At 58.0% G+C, this 25793-nt stretch overlaps 8 protein-coding genes across 13 annotated transcripts in view; all 8 read right to left on the bottom strand.

Annotated features, from left to right (window-relative positions):
* ABB37_00234 (beta-fructofuranosidase-like protein) overlaps window positions 1-359 on the bottom strand; it is a gene marked incomplete at its 3' end in the record, with an annotated part of 5452 nt that extends 5093 nt beyond the window's left edge. Inside the window, exon 1 of one of the 2 annotated variants that reach the window (XM_015796360.1) lies at window positions 1-359. This exon is cut by the window's left edge and continues 5093 nt beyond it. The other variant, XM_015796361.1, reaches the window with a different exon arrangement.
* A 549-nt stretch (window positions 360-908) lies between these two features.
* ABB37_00233 (hypothetical protein) lies at window positions 909-2902 on the bottom strand (the record flags this gene model as incomplete). 3 transcript variants are annotated; one of them, XM_015796357.1, is made up of 1 exon in its annotated part: window positions 909-2902. In XM_015796357.1, the coding sequence occupies exon 1, from the start codon at window positions 2688-2690 to the stop codon at window positions 909-911; it is 1782 nt and encodes a 593-aa protein (XP_015664365.1). In that variant the 5' UTR covers window positions 2691-2902. The 3 variants fall into 3 exon arrangements, with proteins under 3 accessions (XP_015664365.1, XP_015664366.1, XP_015664367.1); XM_015796358.1 differs by having other exon boundaries at window positions 909-2752; XM_015796359.1 differs by having other exon boundaries at window positions 909-2740.
* A 531-nt stretch (window positions 2903-3433) lies between these two features.
* ABB37_00232 (hypothetical protein) lies at window positions 3434-4646 on the bottom strand (the record flags this gene model as incomplete). Its single annotated transcript, XM_015796356.1, has 1 exon — window positions 3434-4646. The coding sequence occupies exon 1, from the start codon at window positions 4547-4549 to the stop codon at window positions 3434-3436; it is 1116 nt and encodes a 371-aa protein (XP_015664364.1). The 5' UTR covers window positions 4550-4646.
* A 503-nt stretch (window positions 4647-5149) lies between these two features.
* ABB37_00231 (hypothetical protein) lies at window positions 5150-13145 on the bottom strand (the record flags this gene model as incomplete). Its single annotated transcript, XM_015796355.1, has 1 exon — window positions 5150-13145. The coding sequence occupies exon 1, from the start codon at window positions 12878-12880 to the stop codon at window positions 5150-5152; it is 7731 nt and encodes a 2576-aa protein (XP_015664363.1). The 5' UTR covers window positions 12881-13145.
* A 434-nt stretch (window positions 13146-13579) lies between these two features.
* ABB37_00230 (putative 60S ribosomal protein L18a) lies at window positions 13580-14139 on the bottom strand (the record flags this gene model as incomplete). Of its 3 annotated transcripts, none has more annotated exons than XM_015796352.1 (1): window positions 13580-14139. In XM_015796352.1, the coding sequence occupies exon 1, from the start codon at window positions 14117-14119 to the stop codon at window positions 13580-13582; it is 540 nt and encodes a 179-aa protein (XP_015664360.1). In that variant the 5' UTR covers window positions 14120-14139. The 3 variants fall into 3 exon arrangements, with proteins under 3 accessions (XP_015664360.1, XP_015664361.1, XP_015664362.1); XM_015796353.1 differs by having other exon boundaries at window positions 13580-14129; XM_015796354.1 differs by having other exon boundaries at window positions 13580-14127.
* Window positions 14140-14534: 395 nt separating this feature from the next.
* ABB37_00229 (hypothetical protein) lies at window positions 14535-16790 on the bottom strand (the record flags this gene model as incomplete). Its single annotated transcript, XM_015796351.1, has 1 exon — window positions 14535-16790. Exon 1 carries the CDS (start codon window positions 16644-16646, stop codon window positions 14535-14537), a length of 2112 nt encoding a protein of 703 aa, XP_015664359.1. The 5' UTR covers window positions 16647-16790.
* Window positions 16791-18015: 1225 nt separating this feature from the next.
* Window positions 18016-18833, bottom strand: ABB37_00228 (SNF-7-like protein conserved; the record flags this gene model as incomplete). Its single annotated transcript, XM_015796350.1, has 1 exon — window positions 18016-18833. The coding sequence occupies exon 1, from the start codon at window positions 18688-18690 to the stop codon at window positions 18016-18018; it is 675 nt and encodes a 224-aa protein (XP_015664358.1). The 5' UTR covers window positions 18691-18833.
* A 662-nt stretch (window positions 18834-19495) lies between these two features.
* On the bottom strand, window positions 19496-25549 carry ABB37_00227 (hypothetical protein; the record flags this gene model as incomplete). Its single annotated transcript, XM_015796349.1, has 1 exon — window positions 19496-25549. One exon carries the CDS (start codon window positions 25547-25549, stop codon window positions 19496-19498), a length of 6054 nt encoding a protein of 2017 aa, XP_015664357.1.
* Between the last annotated feature and the right edge of the window lie 244 nt (window positions 25550-25793).

The following is a 25793-nucleotide window of genomic DNA, read 5'->3' as shown; positions in this document are numbered from 1 at the left end:
TCTTTTTAAGGATCCCATGGGTCCCTGTCGTGGGAGGGACCGGGGGTGGGCGGGTGGATTTCAGCGAAAAACCGGAGTTTCTCTCGATGCTGAAAACAACTGTGCCAGGCAAACCAGAATACGGAAGAACCAGGATTCAGGAGGTAATAGAAAAGGAGAAGATAGTTTAGAGCATTACCCTAAATGACCGAGATCCGCCAATCTCTCCGCTGCCAATCATATTCAACTCATTTTTTCCGTCCCTTCCATTCCCCTCGCAGGCTCACAAAAAAATGCTATTCTTTTGCTTTTGTTCGATTCAGTTCGCCTAAACGCACACAGTCCTCAGCTGAGGTGGATTGCGAAGAATTACTATCACTATCATTATTGTGAGAGATGATGAGTTAGGACGAGGAGGCCCATAATAATAATAAAAGAAGACAGGAGGCGACGGTTGAAGAGGTAGTAGCAAAAACTTTGACGGCTGAAACTGAGACAAGATAATTTCTGTTGCCGCTATGATCTACTTCCCCGTCCAACTAACTACCATGATGGGCTTTTGTGCGAATACCCTGTTTTCATTGGTTAGTGTGCGGAGGCATATCCTTACAGAACACACAGATGGCGGCATAAAAGCTAATCGAACCATCCAGACGCAGCTTGTGCCTGTCAAGGTGAAACAAGTGCATCCTTCATACGAGCATTCCTGCTTCTGTCGTTGCGCTCCACAACGCCCACTTTTTTTTCATAAAATTAGGTTAGTCTCGTGCACCCGTTTTGCCTGGTGGGCAAGGGGGGGGGGGGGAGGAGAAACGTCATGGAAAACGTACAGCGTTCTGACCAACTCGCTACTGGCTCCAACTATTGTGGATATGAATACATGTACATAGGTGGCGACGGCACGTTAAACCTCACTTTCTCTCCGACTCTTATTCGAGAAGAGAGCGATAGAAGCTGCAGCAGACAAGCACGGTTGCCACCAGCAGCGACAGTGATGAGTATCGCGAGAACCACCACGCCGGTCGCCACCGCAGCAGAACGAGCAGCTCACGATGGCGATCTGCCTGTTGCTGGCGTTCCCAATGGTGGTAGGGCTCCCCACCAAGCACGTCTACACTGCCGAATCTTGCGTACTGATCCACGTCAGTGTTCCCGATGCTGTCCCCGTCACAGCCGGGACGCAGCTGTCCCACCATCATTTCCGTGTGCCGCTGCCGCACCAACAAGCTCTGCTTCAAGAGGTGTAAGCTGCGCTGCGGGTACGGACTGCGCAACGCCAGCCAACTCCAAAGCACCACGTCCACCTCCTCCGGATCTGGAGTGAAGGGGACGTACTTGTTAAGGAGGAAGGCAAGGTACTCCACCGGAGACGCGGAGACTGGCACCACGTCCGACGCAGACAGGGTCCGCCGCTGTTTCCAGTGTGACAGTCGTGGCAGCACCGGCGACGGCGCCGTGTTCTGCTGCGACGGCGGTCCCCTTCTCGCAGCGGCAGCGGTGGGCAGCAGCTGCCCCACCGCGTTGCCCAGCGTCCACAACACCAGCAGCGCAAAACGTAGAGGAGTGTAGAGGCACAGAAAGTACAACACGCCACAGGACGAGGAGCATGGATGGAAGAAGAGCGCCAACACCGTGCTGCTTTGACGGCTGTTTCTGTTCGTGCTGCGCAGACCGTCGGAGAAGAAGCTGTCCTCGTAGCGGTACGCGCCGCCGGATCGGTAGTACTCGGCCGGGTCCCGCACGGGTGGGTTGGCCGACGCCGCCATTGCCGCCGACTGCGACGCGGAGGACGAGGTCGGCGACGGTGAGCTATCGGCGTCGTCTGGTGCGCTTGCCCGCCGAGGAGACGCACTGCCCGCCCGCGACGACCACGGAGACGGTGACAGTTGCGACCCGCCTCCCTGTCCCATGCGGTGGCGGGGCAGCAGCGGGTGCGCCGCCGCGCCTCCGTCGTTTTCATCGACGCTGTCGGTGTTGGCGGCGTCGGACGAGGCGAGTGGCTCCGACTCTCGTGCAGACGAGCCCAGCGACATCGACGCTGTGTCTCTCTCCGCGCTCTTGTGAAACCCGGTCGTTTTCGTGGAGATCGGGCGCTGTGGAGATGGTGCGGCAGACTCTAACAGTTGCCGCCGCAACCGCTCTCGCTCCTCCACAAAGATCTGATCCGTACACCACGACACCACAATCTCAAGGTAGTAATGCGGACGGGAGAGAGGGGCCTGCGCGTCGATGGTGGGTTTAATGCCGAGGGCCGCCACGCCACACTCCACGCGGGTCGTGTAGGTAACGGTACGCACTGCCTGCGCGGCCTGGAGGGGGGAGGCGAATTGAACGTAGACGGTGTCCGACCGGACACGGGTGAGCGGGGGGAGGTAGTGTGACACCGTGCGGCCCACGTTGGCGTCGAGGAAATCGCGCACGTCGAGCACGTCATCGGGCGACGCCCCGGTGACGGTCACCCACGTCTCCGTCAGCGCACGTGCAGGAGTTTGATGCGGCTGTTTCGACGCAAGCGGACGTGTTTCCACTCCATCTGAGGCCGGATACGCTGAGGGCGGCACGCGATCGTGGAACCCGCGCGGCAGAAAGCCCCGCGCATTGTGCTCCGCTAAGGCGGTGGACTCCGGTGGATAGACGTGCGGGGTTGTTGAGACGGGACCACTGCGACGATGGCGGCGCTCCTGCCAGTCACCGACGGTTTGCTTCCACATAATAAAAGATTGTGCGCTCCAAGGAGGATCGACAAACAAATAAAGTCGCTATAGGTAGACCTTTTTTTGGAGGAGGGAGGAATAGAAGTATCAGCTTTTATTATTAGTATATACTTGGCAGTGAACCTTCCTTCAGTGATCTATGCGTATATTTCGCCGGCCCTCCACCCTGCGTGCGAAGTGTGTAGATCCAAATACAAATGCAAGCAGCTTACACACACATGCAAGGGAGACGATAATAAGATGAAATGGGTTCCCACGTCAATTGTAAACGCTTTTGGTTTATAATTTAAAGATGTGCCGCTTTAGGTTTCGGTAAGAGAGGGAAAACACACACAAAGCAACGTGAGCAGCGAAGCGGGGAAAAGATGAGCGGAACAACGTGACGAGCGACTGTCGTATGCCGCCATTGCAATTCGCCGCCCAGAGGGGTCTTTGGCACGTAGGGTCGATGAAAAAAAAAACCCCACCCACTCACTCGCATTTCCAAAAAGGTTGTCTTCGCGCACCCGCGCATGAATACTACTAACCAAGCTTCGTCTGTGTCCGTTTCGTTTTTCTTTCAACGGTGCAAACGTGAAGCTGCGGAGAAAAAAAAGGTCCGAAGTCCTCATCGTTTCAGTCGCATTAGCAGTGTTTAACAAGCCGTTAAAAAAAAAGAGGTTACACACTCATCCGCCACTGTCAGTCCTGTCCTAGTTCTTTTTTGTGCCCATTTGTCAACGCTGTGGACAGGCGCCTTCTCAGCTACGACGCGCACACACGTCCTTGCAACCTGACAACTTCCCAGGATCGGCATGATGGCGATCTGCGAGGAAAAGCGTAGGGGCCTCGCCATCGGCAATGTCGGTCAACACGGTCGCATTCGCAAAACTACTCCCGTAACAGAGACACACGTACTGCGGTTGCGCCACCTCTACTTCTCGCACCGTGGCAACCAACGCTGTGCGCGGGAGTGCGACGCTCGAAGCCGCTTGCCAGGCAAACGAGACTTCGAGCGAGCGAGACAGCGGGGCAGCGCAGCCGGCCACAGCACGGTTCAGCGCCTCATCTTCGAGGACCCCATCGTCCGCCAGCCAAAGAAAGAGCTGCGCGAAGGCGATCTCGATAGAGGGAGCTTTGACACTCACGTTCGCGGCAGCTGTTTGACCGGAGCTGAGAGAGATAGGGTAGAGCGTGGCGAAACGGGGGAGCGCCGTGCGCACAGCGCGCATGAGCTCCGTGCCCGCGTCAGCGTTGACACCAAGGCGAGACACGAGGTAGTCCTTTTGCAAAGCCACTAGACAGATGGCGGGTTCTTCTGCCTTTTTCTCTGCCCTCTCAGCCACAGCCTCTGATAGAGTCTGTCGCTGCCATGCGTGTGACGCATCGGGTGCCGCGTTGTCGCTGAGCGACTTCCACAGCCGACCAGCACCATCGCCGACGATGGCGCGTAACACTGGATGATGAAATATGCCGCGTAAGCGAGTCTCCGTCTCGGGGTGGTAGTAAAACGCCATGGAGAAGTCGGCCGAGATGCTCGCCAGCGTGCCATCGGCATCCTTCGCGTCGTCCTTCTCTTTATCGTCACGTGCGGCCATGCGCTGCTGGAGTCGCCTCAACGCGCTCCCTTGCCGCTCTCGCAGCACATCCAGGTTCAGCGTGGGGGCACTGACACCGCGTAAACGGCGCGCGCCGTCCAAACGAAGACGCCGCAGTGAAGAGTAGTGGTACGGGAAGAGAAAAATTGTGACCAGAAACACACCCCACAAGAAGTAGAAAAGAGCCTGGCGACGGCGCATGACCACGGTGCGGCGCTGCGGTGGCCCGACTGGGTGCAGCAGCTGGTCCAGCTTCCACAGTGTGCCATAAGGAAGCATGCTGGATGGCTAAAACAGCATAAAACCCAAATTGCCAACAAAGAGTGAATACTGAACGACGCGGCTGCGTTCAGTGACTCTTCTAGACCTTGGACCTTCGCCAATGAAGTAGCGAGCAGCAAAGATCGGGGAGCGAGGAAGTGATGGGAAGAGAAAAACAAGTGATGATACATGCACTCACAAGTGTCACGAATGGCACGTTTCGGCAGCTTGGATTCAACGCGAGTGAGCGTACCGCTTGTGGAAGCACACACACACACAACAGGGAAACTTGCTAGGCAGTCAAAAAGCGAGACACAATGGGTCAGCGCAACGCACATCGATCGATGCCAAAGACTTTTTGTGAGAAGATAGAAGTCATGGACTGAATTGCCGCTCGCAACAAATGCTGCAACACTCGCGAAGAATTCTTTATTAGTTTTTGTTGTTGTTGTTTGACTATTCGTACATGACACCCTGACTAAGTTTAGCGACGAGGAGACATTTTTCCACATATGTGTCGATCTTTTCCACGGTGCTCTCGATTACATCCTATTCCAGCACGGTTGAGGAACAACGGGAACTTCAAAGCGATCGCGCAATTCTTTTCCTGAACCACAACTAGATCACCAAACGGGAGGCTGTTTGCTGCCTACACCCGGCTGTGTTTGAATCTTTTGACACAGCAGACGGGAAGAACGTCTTTTCTTCCGTGAGCAGAGGACGCCGGGCGCGCTGCAACTCTTCACAACGCATCTCCAAACGCACCTGCTCCTCATGTGCCGTGCCCGGCTGTTCCATGGGCCACTGCGCCGCCAACACGCGATGGTAGCGGCTCAGCTGCGCAAGCTCCTCGTAACGGCGCAGCTCACGACGCACCACTGCCATCCGTAGCATCGCCGGCGGAGCACCGGGCTCCATGTGCGCCGTTGTGTACTGAACGTAGGCTGCGCCCGCTGCTGACGCGCCAGTCGCCGCTGCAGTGCCGTCGTGGATCCACGCGACATCTCGCTGCGCTGCGACGGCGTGCACGACCGACTTACTGTACGCGGAGCTGAACTGCTGCGGGGGCTGCAGGGATGGCGGCAACCACCGGCATCCGTGGGAGATGAGCACGGCCAACGGAGGCAGGCTGGACACGTACGTCACAGCAAACTCCGGCGAGGAGCCCCTCGTGGAAGAAGAGGGAAGGACAGGAGCGAGGCCACCAATGCAGAGCAACGACAGTCGCTGCGCCTCCGCCAACCGTTGGCTGAGTACGCTACCGTCGCCGCCGGCATCGCCCCTTCCCCCAGCAGAAAGCACCGCCATCACCTCTGCTGCGGACGCGTACGATGGCGCATTACAGGTGTAGCGCAGAACACCGCCGGCCGCGACAGACGGGACAACGCGCTGGAGAACATGTGGCTCATTGGCGAAAGCGGCGACACTCGCAGTGGCGGCTTCCGTGGAGGAGGGAGCTCGGATAACGTCCCGGGCACACCAGTAGCGGATGGACTCGCTATTTGCCAGCTGCCCAAAGCACACGGGCCGGATGGTGGCGATGGCCCGGACTGCCGCCACTGCGGCAGCAGCACGATGTGCGGAAGATGTTCTTAAGGTCGTCCCGCCAGTCAAGTCAAACTCTACGCCTTCCGCAACACCAGCCGCGGCGGCTTCAATCGGTGTGAGAACGTCGCTGCGCAGCAAGTTGGTGGTGCGTATGTACGGCTCTGAAAGCTCACGCAGTCGCCGCGCGAGCGGGGGGCACCACCCCGTCGATCGCTGCCGCGCGTACATAAGGCGCTCCCGCCGCTGCTCACACGCGTACGTCACCTCCGCTGCGCGGGGGAGTCGGTGTGGGCTGTAGTGTGCGCTCACGAGTTCGCGGAGAAGCTCTTCGTAGGGGCGCGGGTAGTCTGGGTAGAACACATTGGGCCCCGAAGGATTTGCGAGCCCGCGAATCTCCCACACGCAACGCGCGGCGTCCACCAGCCGCATCCCGCCACCGTAGGCGAAGTCAAAAAACGGCAGCCCCTGCCCTACCGCGTACGCCGCTGGTGAGGCGCGCGTTGTCGATGCGAGGACGTCTGCCGGCTCGATCGTGGCAACCGCGTGTTGGTGTAACACCCGCACCGCACTCGTCGACGGACGAAGCAGCACCGTGGCCGCTGTTCCACCGTTGTACCACGTTGAAGCCGTTGCATCGCTGGTGGAGGCGGTGGCATCCAGATGGAAAGACTCGTCATCTGCAGCGATGGCGGCGCTGCTGCTGGTCCTCGGACTGCTCTGAAGTCGCGTTGCGTCTCCGGGTGGAGGACTGGAGGCCGCCGCAGGCAGCCAATGCCGTTGCAGCATGGTGCCGTCACCGAAGACAACGCTAAAAGCGGTGTTGTGCTCCGCCTCGGCCGGAGCGAGGTAAAAGCGCGGCAGCGTGGGAGCTTCCACCAGCCACCGTACCGATGGCTGAGCACCTGCAGCGGCTCTGTCTGTGTCATCCTCCCCCGCTTCCACGTCTTCACTGGCCCCGAACAGCCTGCTCTCGACCGCCTCGACCTCCTCCAACATGGCGCACAACGACGACGAGGAGAGGGCGATGGCGGGTGGAAGAGAGCCGCCACCGACTGCGGCACCTCTACCTGACAAAACGCGCTGCCGCACATCACGATCGGCCAATGTGGTGATGGACGTGCCATCAGGAAACACCACGACGCGTGCCACCGTTCTCGCGCTCGGTTGCTGGACCCTCGCTGTTGCCGTCGTCGCCGCCACTGACGTTTCCGCAACGGAGCCGTACTCCACCACGGTCAGCCCGTCTTGACGAGATCGCACGTGGCAGTGGCGCACGGCGTCGTAAATGGCCTCCGCGTGTGTGAAGGCGGGAGGCAGCCCATCCTTTTTTGTGCGCGGCACCACTCGGCGAAAAACGCCGCTCGCCATGTCCGTGGCAGACCTCGGGGGCTGTCGCTCCGTTGTCGTGTCAGCCGCGGTGCGAGGCGGGGTGTCTTGCGCCGGTGTGCAGACACGCCGCACAAAGCAGCGGCCATCACTGGTGACGAGCGTTTCACACCACTGCTGCCCCGCTAGGGGAGGCGCGAAGGTAGACGACAATGGGCAGTGGGTCGCTGCATTCGCTGCGGTCGTATCGGCAGCCATGCTTTCAGCAGCAATCGGACGACGGGCCAACATGGCGCCACTCGGAAACTGCAGTAGGTGCGTCCCAGAGGGATAGACGCGATGGACCACTCCTGTGACCTCGTCCACCTCACAGGACTCCTCCGCCTCTTCCACGGAGATGTCGATCGTGGCCTCCACGACGGCGGTTCCGGCGTCTCCAACTGCCGCCGCTCCTTCCGTGGTAGAGGACTCCTCGAGCGGCGGGCAGTCGTGCACACAGTACAGCGTGGTGCGCTCCTCAAACAACAAAGGGCACACCTCGCTTAAAAGGCCTTGCGGAAAATAGGCGGCCGACTGTCCACCGCTCTCGTGCCCTGCCGCAGTGCCAGCGGCTGTAGCGCACGACGAGGTGTTTGGAAAGCGTCGCAGCCGCAAGCGTGCCACCTCGGCGCACCGCTGCAGCACCAAATTCGACGTTGTCACCCGCACGTCTATCAGCGGCACGGAGGAGCTTTGCTTCGCACCGGTGGTGCTGCAGGAGAAGAGCAAGCCATCGTCCCAGCGCACGGAGAGGTGCAGGGGGCTGGAGAGAGTCCCTGGCGAGCGGACACCCATGTGCAGGGCAGCTGTTACTTCGGCTGCCTTGATGTAGCGACACGTGCGCTGCGCCTCACCGGCCCACACCTCCAGCAACGCATCGCCGTAGGGGTAGAGCGTCTCGTGCGTGCTAAAGCGCATCGGCACGGTGGGGACGGTGGCCAACTCGATCGGCGCACTCGGCACGCGCTCGACCCGACCCAAAAGTACGGTGGACGCTTCAGCGTGTCGCTGCACGTACTGATCGATAAGCTGGTAGACGAAGTGTGGCGTTAACGTCGGCAAACTCTTCCCCGCTTCTGCCGCGTGTAGTGCGCCTTCCGCATTTGCCTCGGTAACACCTCCTTTGCACACCTCCGCCAACAATAGCGAGCGCCACACAGCGTACATTTCCATGGAGGTGATTGTCCCACCGCGGGGCACCATGTCGACCCACTTCCGTGTGCGGCAACGACGAAAGTTTGACGAGAGCGGCTCTCCTTTTCTTTTCTGGTTGTCGATGCCGCTTCCAGTTGGCAGTAGAATGCCCGCCATCCACAGTTGAGTGACGCGACGCGTAGGGTTCACGTTGAGCGCGTTGTGCGCGTATGCCGAGGTCTGGTGAACTTCCTCCGACTCCTTCACGGCCCCACTGCGGGCTGACGTAGAGGTGACGGCGTTGCCGGTGAGCGATGCGGGTGGATGTGAGGCCGATGGGGGAGGTGTTGCTGTTGCTGCCGCCGTCGAAGACAAATGGTAGTCCAACGTGGGCGCCTTCACGACAACGTTGTGTGCCCCGAAACGCTCGCGGAAGTCGACGAGGGAGGGCACGATGGTTTCTGTCCGAATTTGCTCCGTCACCGTCCAATCCTCCGCGCCGTTATCGTCGACGTCGCTTCCGTGGAGAGGTGGCTCGAGGCCCGCCTCCTTTAGCAGCTGATGCAGTAGCACCTGCTGAAGACAGTGCTCGTAGACGCGTGGGGTGAGGGCCTGCGCTGCTGCAGAAGCTGCGTTGGCAGCCGAGAGCGCGCTGTCACTTTCCTTGGTAAGGCCACGGTTCGCGGAGATGAACTGCCGCGCAGTGGCGGAGGAACCCCCCTGCATGGGGGGTGAGGAAGAGCCACGGCCGCTGGCCAGATACCGCTGCAGGAGCTCCAGCGCATTCACCTTCACCATGTGCGCCTTGTCAGCCGTTCCTCGCGTGTCTCCACTGCACTGCAGGCTGTGGTCGACGTCCTTCCAGTTGGGCCGCGTGGCCAAAGTAGACTCGAGCGCTTCTTGCAGCAGCACCGCGGCCTCTGTGTTGGGACGACGCCCGAGGTTTGCCTTAGACACCTCCTTCACAATCCGCACTCCGTGGACATAGGGTCGCAGCGCAGCCGCGACACTCCCGCCCTGTTCCCGCTGCCGGCGCCGCTGTTGCTGCTGCTGTTGCCGCAACAAGAGACCCGTGCTCTGCGTCGTAGTGTTGTTGAGCATCGTCGCGTGGCGCGAGACGGGAGAGGAGGACCCTGTCATGACACTTTCCACCATCGCGCCACCAGCACCGCCACCACCGCCGCTAGACAAGGCGGTGGAGATGGTGTCGGTGCCACGCGGCGAGTTGACTTCGAAGTGGCCCGCGTTCTTGGCGACGATTTGTTGCACCATTGACACGACTTCCTGCGGGTAGGGAGGGAGAACGACGTCGGCGCTCTCCCTTGTGTCCGCGACCTTCACTGCACATCGCTCTGCCACTGCGCCATTAGAGTTAGCAGGGGCTGCACGGGGCACCATGACGACCTCGACAACGCCGCCGCCGCCGTCGCCGCAGCGTGCAGCCGCAAGTTTCGCGAAGGGGTTTTTATATCGGTGGAAAAGACCGGAGGAGGGAGGTGTGGTCACCGCTTGTGTTGCACCGCCGGGCGACGTCGGTGTCTGTGCTTCGTCGTCGACTTCTTCTGTGGTGCATACGGCGGTCAGCGACTGCGGGACTCTTTGACTGGCCAGCGCACGACTTGTCTCTGCCATCAACGCCGACACCGCATTGACTACGGTGAAGACGCCATCCGTGAATGAATCATGCGCGAGCTGCACTGAACCCAACACTTTGTTTCCTTTCTCCTCTTCCTTTTTGATGCCGCTGCATGGAGAACGACTGCTGCGATCGGCAAGATGTGGCACCCGTTGCTGTGTCCAGGCGGCATACGCCTCGACGAGGTGGCCCAGCCGCGTCACCAGCTGCAGCAGCGCCCCGACTCCAAAGTTCTGTTGCACACGCACGTTGTCGTCTACGCTTTCGACCCCCTTCAGCGCGGATACCCAGGCTGTAAAAGTGGAGAGGGCGTTGAAGTCTAACTGCGATACAGAGGCCTCCTTGACTCCACTACCACCGTTACCAACGCTGAGGCTACCACTCGCGGTCCGCAAGGGCAGCGGTGGCACGGTGGCGAGCGGCACCGCGGTGACCACCCACAAAGGCAGCGGCCACTTATTCGTGTCAAGGCCGGTTCTCATGAGTGACGTTTTCGCTACGTCGCCGCGCAGGGTAACCATGTCGACGCCGCATCCGCCAGCCGCCACTCCAGTTTGCGGGACCACGTTCGACAGCAGCGGCTTCGACTCGCCTTGTGAGGAAAAAGAACTCTGCTGCGCATTGGCGCTCTGCTCCTCCTCCTTCGCTGTTGGAGAGGAGAGGAACTCCTGGACCCATTTTAGCACCGCCGCCGTGACGGGTAGTGACGACTTCGCCTCCATGTTCTCGGACGTGCCCGTTGCGATGGTGGCGAACACCGCCCGCTGATACGCGGCTGCTTTGCTCAAAAAGCTTGTCACGGCTTTCGCGCGGGGATCGCGTGCAGGCGGGACGTGCGGAGCCCCGTCCGCCACGCATTCGCAGCCCGCGTACAGGTAACACGCCAGGGACGTCGGGTCAGCTGCGCAGTATGGAAAGGCAGACGGCTCCGCATTCATGTCCACCGGTGCTGCCACATCTCTCTGATCTGCCAGAGCGTGCCAAAGAAGCTCCTTAGCTGCTGTCGCCGCATTGGACGCAGAAACGCCGTCTCCTCGTACGTTGCCACCGCGACCCTTCGCCGCAGTCGTCGCCGCGCCACCGGCGGTCCTACTTGCTTTATGCGTAGATGATGATGGCGCCACTGCGGTTGCAGTTGCTGCTGCCCCTCCTTGGTTGCCGCGCTGTGTGAGTGCGGTAGACTTGACCCCGCCATCTGCATTGCCCCACTGGCGACCCGTTTTGGCGGTCCCCGCGGTGGCTCCGTTGCGTGATCGGTCTACACGGTCTACCTGCAACGCGGCAAGCGCGACATCCACAGCCGCAGAAGCCGGCCCAGACGATGTTGCCGGATCGTAAAGGTAGATCGCACTGCGCGGCACTAATCGCACCCAGCGCTCCACTGACGCCGCCTCGACACGCTCCACCACTTCCGACGCGGACACCCCGCTTGCTGGCACGGCGGAAGGGCAAGGAAAGAAAGAGGCGACATCCTCCGCGTCCTCGCCAGTGTAGCTGTTCAGCCCTTCCAGCAAAGATGGGTCCGCTACGGCCCAGACAACGGAGAGGTGCGAAGGAATCGCCGTTGCCTCGACACGGTGAAGGTAGGAGCGCAGAACCGGCCGAAGCGTGCACCACACCGCGCGTGTTACAAGCGCAGCGGCCTGACTCGCACGCGCACGACGCCGCTCCCGCTCTGTTAGTGCATTGCCAGTCTCACTGCCCGCAGCGTCCAACTCCGCGCTGCTCCGCGCTGCAAGGGCGGCGACCACCTCCTCTTCGTGGGCGAGGTGATAAAGAAAGAAGACGGGGAACGATGGCGAAGGGAAGACGGGGGAGGAAGGACTGTCTTTCGGCGCTGCGGCGCTTGTGGGCACACTGACGACCTCACAAGGTGGTAGATAACCGTTGATATATGCTTGACAGAAACGGTTCTCTGCGTCCGTCAAGATTTGCTGACCGGTGCTCGGCGCTGAGTCGCGCCGTGAGGAGTTGGATGACGTACTGCGGCGATTGGCCCCATTACCAGCGCTGCCACGGCCCCGGCTAGAGGTTTGTGAGCCGGGCTTTGCTGACGATGTCCTGTTCGTAGTGGTGGTTGTGGCGGCAGCGGGTGCCACGGCAGCGGTAGCGGGGACACCTAGCTGGTCGCTCAGCAACGACAAGATCGACAGCTTCGGCTGTGCGTCATCACCAGGTGAACTGACGTCTTTCAGCGCAAATTTCTCTATCCCCGCGTCACCCAGCATCGGCGTTAGTTCAGCCCAGGAAATGGCACCGTCCCGTACTGCTTTGGCCAGCTGCACATAATGGGCCTGTAAGGCGATGCTGACGCACTCGTCCTCGGTGGACTGCTGCAATGCGGACGAGGTAGGGGAGAGTGAAGGGTGGAAACGTTTGTGCAACACCAATCGCAGCACTCGTGCGACGCTGTCCAGCTGCTCGGCCGAGGTGCGGCACGCGTACGTCTCTCTCTCTTTGCCAGCTGTTTTGGGTGCTGCCACGGCAGCCTTTGCGTTTGCTGCCTCCCTCTTGTGCCCACCAGACACACCACTTGTAGATGCGGCTTCGTCAGCATCTGTGACGCCCAAGTAGTGACTTGTGAGAAGGCTAAGATGAAGTGTTGTCGTTGCCGCCGACGACGTCAGTGCTGACGACGCGCGAAGCTGTGCCTGTTCGACAGGCATGGAAACAGCTCTAATTTGTTGGTTTACAGAAAAATAAAATGGAATTGGCTAACTTACATGGGAGTGTTGTGGTGGAAAAAAAAAGCGTGGTTGTGTGTCTACAGGTACTTCAAAAGTGGTTTTGACTGGAGTATTGAGGATCATTCAAAAATTATCTTTGTGTCAGTCAGCAACCAGAAAGGTAAAGAGGAGCGTTGTGCCGTTCAGTAGTGACACCACTTGGGACACACCGCAAGGTTGGCGAAGCACAAAACACACCACAACTGTTGCTCCATAAGAATAAAGAAGAGACAAAGAGAGAGCCGTGAGGAGTTAGCGCGATAAAAACGACAGCTCAGCAGGTGGACCCACAACGTGATGCAAGTTTCCAGTTCTTCTTGACACAGACGCCACAACAGCAGGACAATGGTCTTGCCTGTAGAAGAGGACAAGAAAAACAAGACAGTCATGCTTGGAGATAACAGAAGTCTCACTGAGCTCCTGCAAAATGATGCGTCTTTGCTCTCATCTTGCCGCGCAAAAACAGATGACGTACAATGTTGTATGTTGGTTGTTTCTTGCCTAAATGATAAAAGAAAAAAAATTCATAGTGTAACGAACAGGCCATTGCTGGTGCCAGCCCACGTAGTAGTAAGTCGAAAGAAAAACAGTACTTGGAGGGCACCTGCGCAAGCGAGCAGGCGTTCCCAGGCAACCCCCTTAAGCCACCATAGCGCGCTTCGTGTTCTTCTTGACGAAGATGGCACGGTCCTTGCGGGCGGCCTTGACGCGGCGCTGCAGCAGCGGGAAGGAGAGGTTCGGCACGTGGTACTGCGAGATGTTCAGGTGCTTCACCTCGTGGTCCGGGATGCTCTTCACCTCCAGCACCTCGATGTTGTGGTAGCGAGCACGGTGGCGGGAAGCCAGGTCGTGGTAGGCCTGGCTCACGGCACCGCTCTTGGACACGTCGCGGAACTCCTTCACCATGCGCGTGTAACCGCAGCGCTGGCTGTAGTAGGCGATGTCGACGACGTAGTTGCGCGCCGCCAGCTTCGCGTCCTTCACGACCTTGCAGGACAGCACGTCACCGTGGGTGGCCTTGACCTTGTTCTTGATCTTCATCATGCGCCAGAAGCGGCTCTTGGCGACCACGAAGTTCGGGGCGAACACCTCAAACTTGTACACGGTCGGCTCAGGCGTCTTCTCGGACGGCGACTCGCGACCGACCACCTGGTAGTGGTGGAGATGCGGCTTGACCATTGTTTCCTCTTCGGTTCACTAAATTGATTGCGATGTTGCAGACCCAACGAGGGGAAGAAAAGAAGAAAAGAGTAGTAGAAGGAGAAGGACCGCGATTCCATTTAGAGGAGAGACATATACACGCCCACACAATGATTACTGCCATACGAGCGTTTCTTTATTCATTGCGCACATGGTCGTCCATAGTGTCTGCAAGAGCGATGAGCTTTTGCGAGAACCGCGTATCGTCAGCCTCAGCGCTTGTAACATAGTAGCATACCTATATATATATTTGGATTTGAAAACGACTGATCAGGCACATAGCAGACGAAAAGAAAGAAAGAGAGTAAGAAACATGAAGCAGAATTCTCCTGCAACCGAAATCGAACGGAAATGCGGCGAGACGGTCGCGACGGCATAACACACGACAATCTGTTTACGGCCTTTCCTCTACTGCCGTAGTGAAAAGGGCATCCTGCTCCTCAAACAAAAGTTGCAGCACCAGGTCCATGCACGCCACAAAATTATCACGCCGCTGACAACTTTCTTGTGGGGAAAGACGATTTATCTCCTTGCAACCGGCTTCCGATGACATAGGCAGAGAGCCCGTCGGGGTGCTTTTGCGACCATCAACAGTGACTTCGTTGCTGATATGCGGTGTACCTGTTAAAGAGCGTTGCTGAGGTGTTTCCAACGAAGTCTCTTGACAAGCTTTCACTTGCTCGTTGTCTGACAGGTCGTTGGAGGTTGAAGACCACAGTTGCGCCCGATCTACGCACCGCTGATGACGCGTAATGGCGGCGGCACACCTCACGGTCAGAGTTGACAAGAATGACGGCACTGCCACCATTGACAGCGACTGCTCCGTCATTTCGTTAGGCGACGCAACTTCCCCGTTTCTGTTCTGAGGCAGGTGAAAAAGTCGGTTCGCTGGTGGCAAACACCATTGTAGGACATTCGAGACAGAGGAAGCAACCAGGCGACGCTCCGCGAGCATCTCACGAGGCAGAGTTGCCTGCGTGGGCTGGGCCGCTGTTTCGGACACAAAACTGTCCCACCATCTTCGCAACAGCGCAGCGACAGTTTCGACATTCTTCAATATAGCGGCATGCACGGCAGATACATGCTGGCTGCACCACAGCGCGAGGGAGGTGACAATTCCGTGAAGGAGCAGCTCCACGGCGGCTTCTCTGACTTGACCCGCCACTGCAGACCCCACCGTTGCCGTTGTCTCTAGTACATCCATGAGAGCGGTGCACTCGCCGCGGCACGCGGAACGCAGTACGCCGTACCACGTTGCGAAGGCATCGTCATCGACTTTTCCCGCTAATGGTAGGTGTTGAGGAAGGGAAGGCGCGCTCGATGTGTCCATCACCGGGCCAGTCTCATCATCTGAAGAGCAACTTAACACGTAGGCGCAGTGAGTCTTGCAAAGAAGACTGTTGCCCATCGGGACAGTGGTGGGCTGGAAAGGGTGGTCAACGCCGAACGCATTGTTGCTGAGAAAGGTGGAGGAGCTCAAAGACCGACGATGTCTACCAGGCGACTCATGTCGTTGAAACATACCGCGAAGCTGCGCAAGCCAGGCGCGACGGCGCTTGCGTGATGGGTTTGAGAAACGAAAGGAGCTTACAACTCTGTCGGTCGTGCCCCTCACACCCCTCGTACAGCCACCTACATTCAAAGCACCCATCACGGCATGCGCTTTGGTTTCGCCGCAGTCCACAAACGGTTCTGCTTCCACTTCTTCTGACTCCAATTCCACCGTCATCAACGGCTCGTTTTCACACCACAGCAAGTGATCGTCGCTGTAGAGGCAGTGCTGCGCGAATTCCTGCGGCGTGGCATAGTAGCGGCCGTGGTGAAGAGCGGGAAAGAGAACGGCAAAGGCTTCACGATCTGCCGTCGTCGTCGGTTTGTTCGCACTAAGCTTACCTGTATTAACATTCGCTACTAAAGCTGAATGTAAAGGCTCTTCACCCTCTGCTGCAGCAGCAGCAACATATTCAACGGATTCTGTCGCTTCATCATTGCTCTGACGCGTAAAGAGAAACTTCCATGTCGGTGCGTAAAGCAAAGTACCAAGCCGAAGACGTAACGCTCGACGACGAGTGCCACGCTTCTCAGACGGTGCTCCGTCTACTGCGACTGATGAGCTTGACGGTGGACGACTGACACCATAGCACGGATCGGAAGAAAGGGCTTTCTTTATTTCCAACACCAGCCACGCCGTCTTCGAAAAAACGGAGTACCCCACACGTTCATGTTCGCTGTCTCCTTTTGTGCTAAGGAGACTTGGGGGCAAAGGAAATAGGGAAAACGGAAGGTGAACGACGTCCAAGGGCCTTGCCAGAGGTGACGGCGAAACAGCCCACGAAGCAACCACCATCACGAACGGCTCAAGAGAAGCTTCTGCATCCGCCGCGTCGCGCAGTATGCGAAGCAGCGTGCATGAGTTGGTCAGCCGCAATGGTTGCAGTGCGCATTCTCCCGCAGCGGATAATAGTGGATTGTGTGGACTCCACACCTGTCTGAAGTTGAGGCGCATGCGCAACAGTACAAAACAAACTCCTTTCCTGCCGAATTATGTGTCAGATGCACCGGTGTTGTTTTTATTATTATTGCGTGTCACGAATGCATGAGACCCGACGGTGCAGAGCATAACTGGGTGCTGTGAAGATAAGAAATGCCTTTATGAACATTCATCAAAACGAAACGCGGTAGTACAACAACGGAAAGATAGAGAGAGAGAAAGAGCCCAATAAGAAGAAAAATAAGTTACTGATGTGTAGCGGTTTGGCTAAGGAGAGTCCAGGAAAATGAATAAACCTGGGAAACGCGTTTTTTTTTCCCATATGCATTCCTGTTTGCAAATAGTGGTAAAGTAAAACACGTTACGCCCGTTACAATCTCAAGAAAACAAGGGGTGCGAAGGCTTCTCCAAGATGACTGACATCACATCTAGAAATAAGAATCGCTGTTGTCTTTATCCCTGCGGCTCATTAATAAACGCTCTGCGCAACTAAAAAATAATAGCAATAGCAAACACGAACAACAACACAGAGTTAATCAAAAGCAAGGAAACACAAGACAATCTCAAATTTCGATGCATCTCACAAAGAGGAAAGAGAGCGAAAAAGATAAAGAGTAATCCCGTCTTTCCGCGTAGCTGTATAAAGTTAAAAGGAATGGAAAGCAACAAAGCAGAAGAGCAGACATTCCGGAAAGAATTCGCCGCTCTTGCCTCAAAAGAGAATCAAAAACAAAAAACGTTGCCTGTAAAGGCTGCCGTTCCCGAAAAATTCACCTGTATACGCGACACTAACGCCTGTGAAACATCCTTCTTCTCTTGCCGGCTCAGTGCGCAAAACGAGAGGTAATACGTGGAGCACCAACCGCAAAACACTTCAGATAAATACAAGCAACGAAACAAGAGTAAAAACAAAAATACACCTAAGAAAAAGACGGAAAGACTCAAAAGGAAAAAGAAGAGTGATGTTACGTAATGAAAGAAAAAAAAAGATTCAGATAAGCAAAGCATTCAGACAAACGCACCTCGTCTTTGTTGTCTTGCCATTTTTGCCCTGATTGGAAAAGAGGGCTTAGAATGAAGATTGGGGCAGTGATTTTTCGTATCACCCGGCAATAAATGAATAAAGAGAACTGGAAATGACACCAATATAATAAAAAACAGCGGAAAAAACCCCGTCGCGGCAGCTCCAGGTGTGTGTGTGTGTGTGTTCGTGTGTCAACGAAAAGAAGAGAAGAGACAGAAAAACCTTGGTAGCGGCGGGGAATCAACAACAAAAGGTGCCTATTTGCAGTTGTTGATTCCTTCTCACCGTTGAACCGTCTTGTGCATTTTCAGCCCTCCCGCCACTGTGCACGCGCTTCTTCCTCTCTCTTTCATATTTTCGTTACAGACCAAGCTGTGCCTCCAAACTATACGGGTCGGTGGTGTTGTTCGTCTCCTGTTGGCCACCCGCGTCCACCTTACCCCCGGGCAGATCGGGCAGCTTCGCACCCGGCATCGCCAGCGCATCCGACAGGTAATCCGCGTCGTTCTCCTTCTCCATATCAAAGTCGAGGGCATCCAACTCGCCTAGCATCTCATCCTCGTCGATGTCCTCCGGCACGTCGTAGCCGCGACCCATAATCTCCTGAATCTCCTGCGTGTCCATGTACAGGTCGGCAAGGTCGTCCTGCAGTGCATCCACTTTATCGATATTCAACTTCTTCATGTTCTTGCCCAACTCCTTCCTCGCCTGCTTCATCGCGTCCACCTGCACCTGCGTGTCCTTCATTGTCTCTGTGGTAAACTGCAGTTGGTCCACGTTGAACTGCTGCTGCATCATCATATCCTGTTGGCTCTGGTACATGCGTTTCTGCTGCAGCAGCTGCACGGCGCGTTGTTTGTAGCGGTTCTGCGCCATGCCGCGCGAGCGCTGGATCTGCTCCTTCACCTTCATCAGCTCCGCGTCGATCTTTGCCACGCGTGCGTCGACGACGTCCGAGCGGCCAGAAATGCGGTTGCTGGCGTCTTCGAGTGTCGGCTTCGGCGCCTTGTTGTCCTTTCCAAAAAGACGGTTCATTCTTTTCTTTGCTTTTGGAAGACTTGAAGGAGAAAGATACAAACAACAACAACAAAACAGAGGGAGGCGACGCAGCGCAAAGGAGTAAAAGCGACACCAATAAAAAAGGTGAAGAAAAAACTAGACGAGAGGGAAAAACTTCTGAAGTGTGGCACGCAAAAAAAAAAAACCCCGGTGTTGAAAAAAGGCCCCGAATTGGGTTTCGCTGGCGCGCGTTGGGGTTTGAATGCAAAAGGAAAATAGTTATTGGTGAAGGAAAGGCAAGGGAAGGAAAGAGGAGAATGAAAAAAGGTCTAGGCAGGGGAAGTTAACAACAGGGCGAATCGGAAAGAAGCAAAACTGGACTTCCAGTTGCGCGCTTGCGTTCGTCAGAAACAAAACAAAAATACTCAAGGAGGTACAGACGTTTTAGCAGCACCCCCAAATATATATGAATAAATGGCGTGAGCTGCCGCGAACAGCAAAGCCACACTTGCAGAATTACAGAGGAGACATAATTTGCTTTTTTTGATAGTGTATTACTCGTATCGCTATGAGCAATTCGCAACATTGAAAGGGAAAAAAGGTGCATGTACAGCAAATATATATTGATAATAAAGAGCATGCAAAGTAGGTGGTGGAGATAAGCGTGGTTTACATCATTCCAGGGGTGAATGAAAAAAAAAAAGACCGAGAGGAAAACATCATGTGGGAGATGCAAATAATAATATTAATAAAAGCTGCAAAGAGCTGCACCTCCAAAGCACACAAACAAAACAATCAGGGGAAATACTCCAAGGGGGCAAGAGGAATAGCGCTCTCTCTTTCACATTTTTCCACCACCGCCACGATGCAAGAAAATATCATGACGTGTGGTGACATTGGGGAGCGGCACCGTTGCCATCCGCCGAGCGTCTGGCCCGCTGTTTGCGTGCCGAACTCTGCTGTGGTTCGCCACACCGCGTAGGGGCCGCGACGAAGGAAAAGTAACGGCCCCATTCGCCATGACAGACACACGCGCCTGGACGTGCTTCGAGACAGAGAGCTCGTTCGTCTGCACAGGCGTTGCTGTTGTTTCCGAGGATGCGACAGGAGACTCACGCGCATCTTCAGCAAGATCGTCGTCGTCTAAGTCGTTGCTTTCGGCCGCATTGTCGCTCAGGCCGTCCGTTAACGCGCTCTTTGAAACCACCTCTGTTACGTCGGTCTCTACAGTCGCGTGGGGGATGTCGTCAACTGTTTCTTCTGCTGCTATCGTCGCTCGTTGCAGGCGTCTCTGCGTGGCGCGCTGCTGCACCGACTGCCGCATTGTCGCCTTCATCGCCGCCATCTCACTTCGCAGCGTGGAGCGTGTGGGCAGACCAGGGTGCACGGCGGCGTCGATAGCAGCCGTCGGCGAAACGCGAAGGAGGTCTGGCAGGGCGTTTGACTTCGGCAGCGCCCAGAGCGAACCGTCGCGTCGGAGAGATTGCGAGTTCGTTGTGTGCGGCGCCAGGATGCAGGGAAGCGCGAGTCCCTTTGTTAACTCAGCACGCTTGGCGACTGCGGTGGCATCGCCGTCGCTCAGTGCCAGCGGCAACGGCGCTCTCTGACCTTTCCACCAACTTGGCGCCGCGCTGCCGCAATTCGGGCTCACTACGCCACTCGTCGGTGCGGTGCCGCTCCACCCCAAAAGCGTCCGCATCACCCGAGGTGTATTCCACAGACGCGCGTTTTCCTTCGCGACCTCGCGCCTGCGCTGCCGCATGGCGTACCACGACAGCTGCGACGACGAAAGACTGCTGCTGCGTTCGTTGCGGCTCGCCTGCGGGGCATTCGTTTTGATTCGGGCAAGCGCAGGGGTGAGATAGGCGTCCGCCACAATGGGGTGCGCCGGCTGGGGGACATTCGTGCTTTTGAAAGACTTCGGTTGGGTACAATTACTTTTCTTTTGGATGCTCTCCGTGGTGCGACGCTCACCAGCTGCCGGGTATGGCGAGTCGTCCTCCTCGTCGAGGATAGCGTCGCTGTTGTCCTTCGCCACCACGACACCACGGCTGATCGACTCACGGGTCAGCTTGCGGTTCGCCTTCCCGGCCCACTTGGCCTCCGAGAGGGCCGCTGCATTGCCGCCGCTGCCCCTGCCGCTCGACGCGCCGGTGGGGCCCTCCGAGAGAGAAAACCTTGGTGCTGTCACGATAGTTTCGCGGGCCGCACTGCTGCTGCTGCTGTCCCGGTGGCCGCGCGCGGGGTGCTGTGTGACAGCCGGACAAGCGAGCGGGCTCTCCTCGTCATCATGTTTTACATTAGTAAAGGAGCTATGTGCGCTAACGGGTTTACTGCGAACGAGTGGGGCGGAATTGCCGAACATCACGCGGTACCCCTGACTCGGCGCGGATACGCTTTTGGTTCTGTCTGCGGCAGATACTTCCTTCGTGGATCTCTTCTGGTGGCCTTTCTCGTCAAACAGCACACGGCGCGTGGTCGGTGCGGGTGGGCTTCGCTGCGGCTGCGGCAGGATGGGGGGCACGTCATTTAACCCAGGCGTGAAGGCATTCTCACCCACGGAGAATGGGCCGGGTACAGGGGGGGAGATCGATGTGAGCGCGCCTGTCCACGGAAGTGCTGTGGAGTTTGCTAGTGCAGGCATGCGTGCTAGCGTGGTGATGGTGGCGACAGCGGAGAAGAGCTCCACTGCTGGCCGGGTGACGGCGGAAGCAGCGGCAGTGTTAACGTCGCCCTTGGAGACGGATTTCTCAACAGTTAACGGGGGTGGTGTTGAAGGCGACAAGTGCTGAACGCGGTGGGCGGTGGAGCCCTGCACCACTGCACGCACGGCGCCGCGCAGAGACTCGCGCACCATGGAAAACGGCCTCGCACGGCTGACCTGCGCAGCTAGTCGCTGCGAAAGTCCCTTCAATCGCGGATCAACACCACAGCAGCGGTCCGCGAAGGCAAAGACCAGCGAGGCTGTCGGCAAGGAGTCGCTGACAAGGCTGCTGCTGATGCTACAGTGATCCGTCGAGTGATACGGCGCTGCAGGTGGCGGCGCAGCAAGGAGAGAAACGCACCACTTCTCCACCGTCGTCTCGGCCAGCCGTGACGTGCTGCCCGTTGCCGACAACACGGAATGGGCGTCGGCGACGAGAATATTCCACGCGTGGTCGAGTAGGGCCTCTTCCTTTTCATTCTCGCCTGCTACACGGCCATCGGTGGCAGCAGGCTGCATGTAGAGCGACGTGAATGCGGACACCAGCTCAGGATACCGGTCGAAGAGACCGCGACGCACGTAGCATTGTTGCAACTTCGCATAAGCGCCCCGCGTAGCCCTCGGAAGTCCAGTAAGACTCGGGTTTATTGAGTAGCTTGTACGTTGGTCGAACAGTCTTTTGCCCGTCTGCACACAGCCAAACATGCTCGACGGCAACATGGGTAACGTCCACACCACAACCGACTTATCCTCTCCCGTGGTGAAGAGGAGCTGGTCCTCGCCCGTGTGCGGCTCCGCTTCGCCGAAGCAGACGCCCGATACCGTCTCCGTGTGCGCCTGCCACCGGTCAACCATGAAAGCACCTTCCACTACATCCAGCGAAGGTACAGACGATGGCGCCGCAGCAGCAGAAACAGAGACGACAGCACGCCCCTGCGCGGAAGCTATCACTCCAGTCAAGTCCAGTACCGTCACCACACCGGTTTGGTCACCCACCGCGACGAGCCAGCGAGCGGCGCCGGCGGCGCAGCGCTGCGCGGCGAGGGCGGTGATCGGCTCCTGCGAGAGCGACACGTGGAAGCGCCACAGCTCCGTTCGATCTTGCACGTCCCACAACTGCACCACGCCCACGTTGCTTCCAGAGAGAATTAAACACGGAGGCGGCTCCATTTGTTCCCCTTCTTGCTCTTCCGCGGCACATGCGATGTGGACGAGACGCGAGAGATAGCCTTCGAGCGATGCCGTCGGGGATGCCACGTCGACGGTGAGATCGACCGTTGCGGCGGCGTCGCCACCCACAGCGTTACCTTTGCCCTGCACGGCGTTGCCTTCACCGTCGTCGCGGTATGTCAGTGGCCCCGGAAACACAGCCGTGGCGCAGCGCGTGGCGCAAGAAGGGGCCGCGCTGCTTTTGGGCGGGCGCCGCGTACCCACCGGGGCTGGGGAAAGAAGGGAGCACGGCGTGGTCGATGAGGTCGAGCTGAGCAAGGAGGTCACGTAGAGCACCCGGCGACCACCTAAGACGAGCAATCGGTTTTTTGGCACGGCTAACACACTCACCACTTCGTCGGCCATCTCGTGTGTGGACGCTTCACCGGGCCGACCTTTTCTCTGCAAAAGACGTACTTCTCGCGAAGGAAAGAGCTGGTCGCCAGCACCGCCATCTGCGGACGCCACGTCGACGCCGATGTCACCTAACGTGTACATCAGCACACTCCCTTGTCCGCGATCGTTGTCGTGCGCACCGTGTACTTTCCCACGCGGACACACTGCGCAGACGTACGCCGTGGGCGCAGATGTGGTGCTCTCGACGTGCGCGGCATTGTGCCTCGCAGCGGTAGAAACCGCCGCGAGATCTGTGACGTTACGTCGGGTGCCATCGATGTCATCACTTTTCATTCGCAGCACAAGCTGGCGCAGCGGCAAAGGCTCTCGCAGCTGCCCACTCTCTACGGCCGCTGCGGACGCTGAGGCCAGGAAAGGGTTCTCAGCCAAGCAATCGTACTGCACCAGCAGCGGCTGCTCCTTTAATGCGATGAGCAACGACGGGAGCCTAGCGCCGGCTTTGTCCGTCCGGTCGCCGTCGCAGAGAGTGATGGAGCGAATGCCGGGCGGGATTCTCCACACCCGCAGCACATGTACTGATGCTTGTCTGTCTTCCTTCTGCGGCGTCGTCGCCGCAGATGCCGCGGTGTTGTTTTGTGCGTCACAGTCAGAAATGCTGCCGAGGCGCCACAGCAAAACATGATGTGCGTCCGCGGAGATGACGCACTTGAGCGCCGCAGACCACATCGCAAATATAATCGGTTCCAAGTGTCCATCCACGGCGTTCGACTCGGATATCGTTGAGAGATACCATGGCAGTAGAGAGAGACCGCCCAGAATCAACCGATCGGCTCCATTGACGTTGTCGTAGCGGAGAAGCCGCACGTTGCGCCGCATCCGGGCATCACCGCAAGGAGACGTCTCTGCTTGTATGAGAAGAAGCTTGGCGTTGAGGGCGTCGAAGACGCGCACGAACTGCTCCGAGTCCAGCACGAGTAGGAGCATGTCTTTGTCTGCGTCGCTGGAGGTTCCCTCACCGGTCCCGCCCTCGTCCGCACCCACACCGCCGCGGCGGCAGCACCGACGGTGGAAGAAGCTCACGTCGAGGGGAAAGCCCCCGTGCACGTTGGGCGGTCCAACCCCCGCTGCCGCCACGGCCGCGTCGACCACGTTGCAAGAGGTGTCACGCAAGGAGAGGACGCGCACGGGGGTAGATGGACTGCCCGCCATCAGACTCCACCAGCACAGCGTGTGATCGGCGCTGCCGGTGATGAGCAGCTGGTGGGCGGCGTCCATGCAGCAGCACGTGATACGGCGGCTATGCCCTTGGTTGACGCCGACATTACCGGGGTGCTGTGCGGGCGACAGAGAGGAAAAAACAGGAGAGGAGGCAAGTGCATGGGGCGCAGGTACCACGCAGGTGCCGAGCTGGCGCAGTGGTGCCTGGAGAGCTGTCAGGCGCCGCAGCTGAGTCGTGCCGTCCTCACTCACGGACACGACGAGATCCTTGACGGGCAGCACTTCGATTCGCACGACCGCGGCAGTGTGCGCCTTTGCGGACACAATAGGAACGCGAAGACTCGGCGGCTCGAGGCGCGTTTCACAGTGCAGGTGCAACTGAAACCACCGCCGCGGCAACACATACACCTGCAGGAGACCTTCGGGGAAACCGAGGAGGAGGTACACGTCCTGCGCGGACTGCGGCGCAGCTTCACCAGTGGTAGAGGAACTGGGGCCCCGACGCGTGTCCGGTGCGACGACGAGCGCCACGGAAGACGCAAACCACTGCCGCGGTGACACCGCGGTCGAGGCCGCCGCTCTGTCCGGTCCCGTCGTCGCGAGCGTCCCAAACGCCGCGAGCACGTCCGCCACCGTCTCCTCGTGCGGGGTCAGATGCGCATACGTCGGTGCTACAGCGTTCAGGCCGTGAAAGAAGCCGTTTGACGGCCCAGTAAACACGTCGCGAACCTCGTCGCGGTAGGCATGGATGGCGTAGATGGGACGCCGCACGATGGCCAAGTCGGACATGGGGGCAATGCGGCGACTCATCGCATCTGCGGGGTAACAGCGCGGCTGCTCAAGGGGGCGGCATGATGCTCGGTCGCCCACCAGCTCCTCCGCTTCAGCCTCCAGCAAGCTCGCGTTTCGTGCATGTACGGCGGGCACCTGATACGACTCCACTGACTCTCCTCGCGCTCCGCGAAGCGTGCGCACGATCTCGCCGGTGTTGGTGCGGCACAACGTCAGTGTGCCGTCGGTGGAGGCAACCACAGCCACCTCGGAGTTTCCTGCATCTTTGTCTGTCACACACAACCCCGTTACAGGGCCGTTCAGTGTCAGGATGTGACGCTCCGGCAGCAGCCACGGCCGCGCGGCACCGCTCACGGACGGCTTTTTGAAAAGCGCAGCGGCCGACCGCGAGTGCGACGGTTCTGATTTCCAGATTTTGACTTCCCCATCTTCTCCGCCGGTCAAATAGCGGCACGCAACAGCGCACCACACAAGGTGAGTAATGACGTCATGGTGGTAGAGGAGGGAGAGCGCGGGGTGCTGTCGACTCCACTCGTCACGATAGGTAGGGGCGTCCTCTAGCTTCCAAGGTGACGGGCCCACTTCTAATTGTGGTGTGCGCGCGGGGAGAGACATTCACTGAGTTGGACGCGTATTTCTTTTTTGTTTTTTTAAAGCTTGTTTCTTCGCAACAACAATTATAGCAAGTTGTGGAGCCGGAAGATGGCGGGGAAACACACAAAACGGTCAAGTTTTAGTGAAGGACGAAGCACAGAGAGGAGCATATTAAAAACGCAGAGAGGAACAGACGGAGACAGACATCCCCCTACTCTCTTTTGCATTTCCGTTGGAGGACTTGACTGTGAAAGGAAGAGCCGCT

Source organism: Leptomonas pyrrhocoris, assembly GCF_001293395.1.
Source record: "Leptomonas pyrrhocoris isolate H10 chromosome Unknown, whole genome shotgun sequence".
Lineage (NCBI taxonomy): Eukaryota > Euglenozoa > Kinetoplastea > Trypanosomatida > Trypanosomatidae > Leptomonas > Leptomonas pyrrhocoris.
This window is presented reverse-complemented; position numbering and strand designations above follow the sequence as displayed.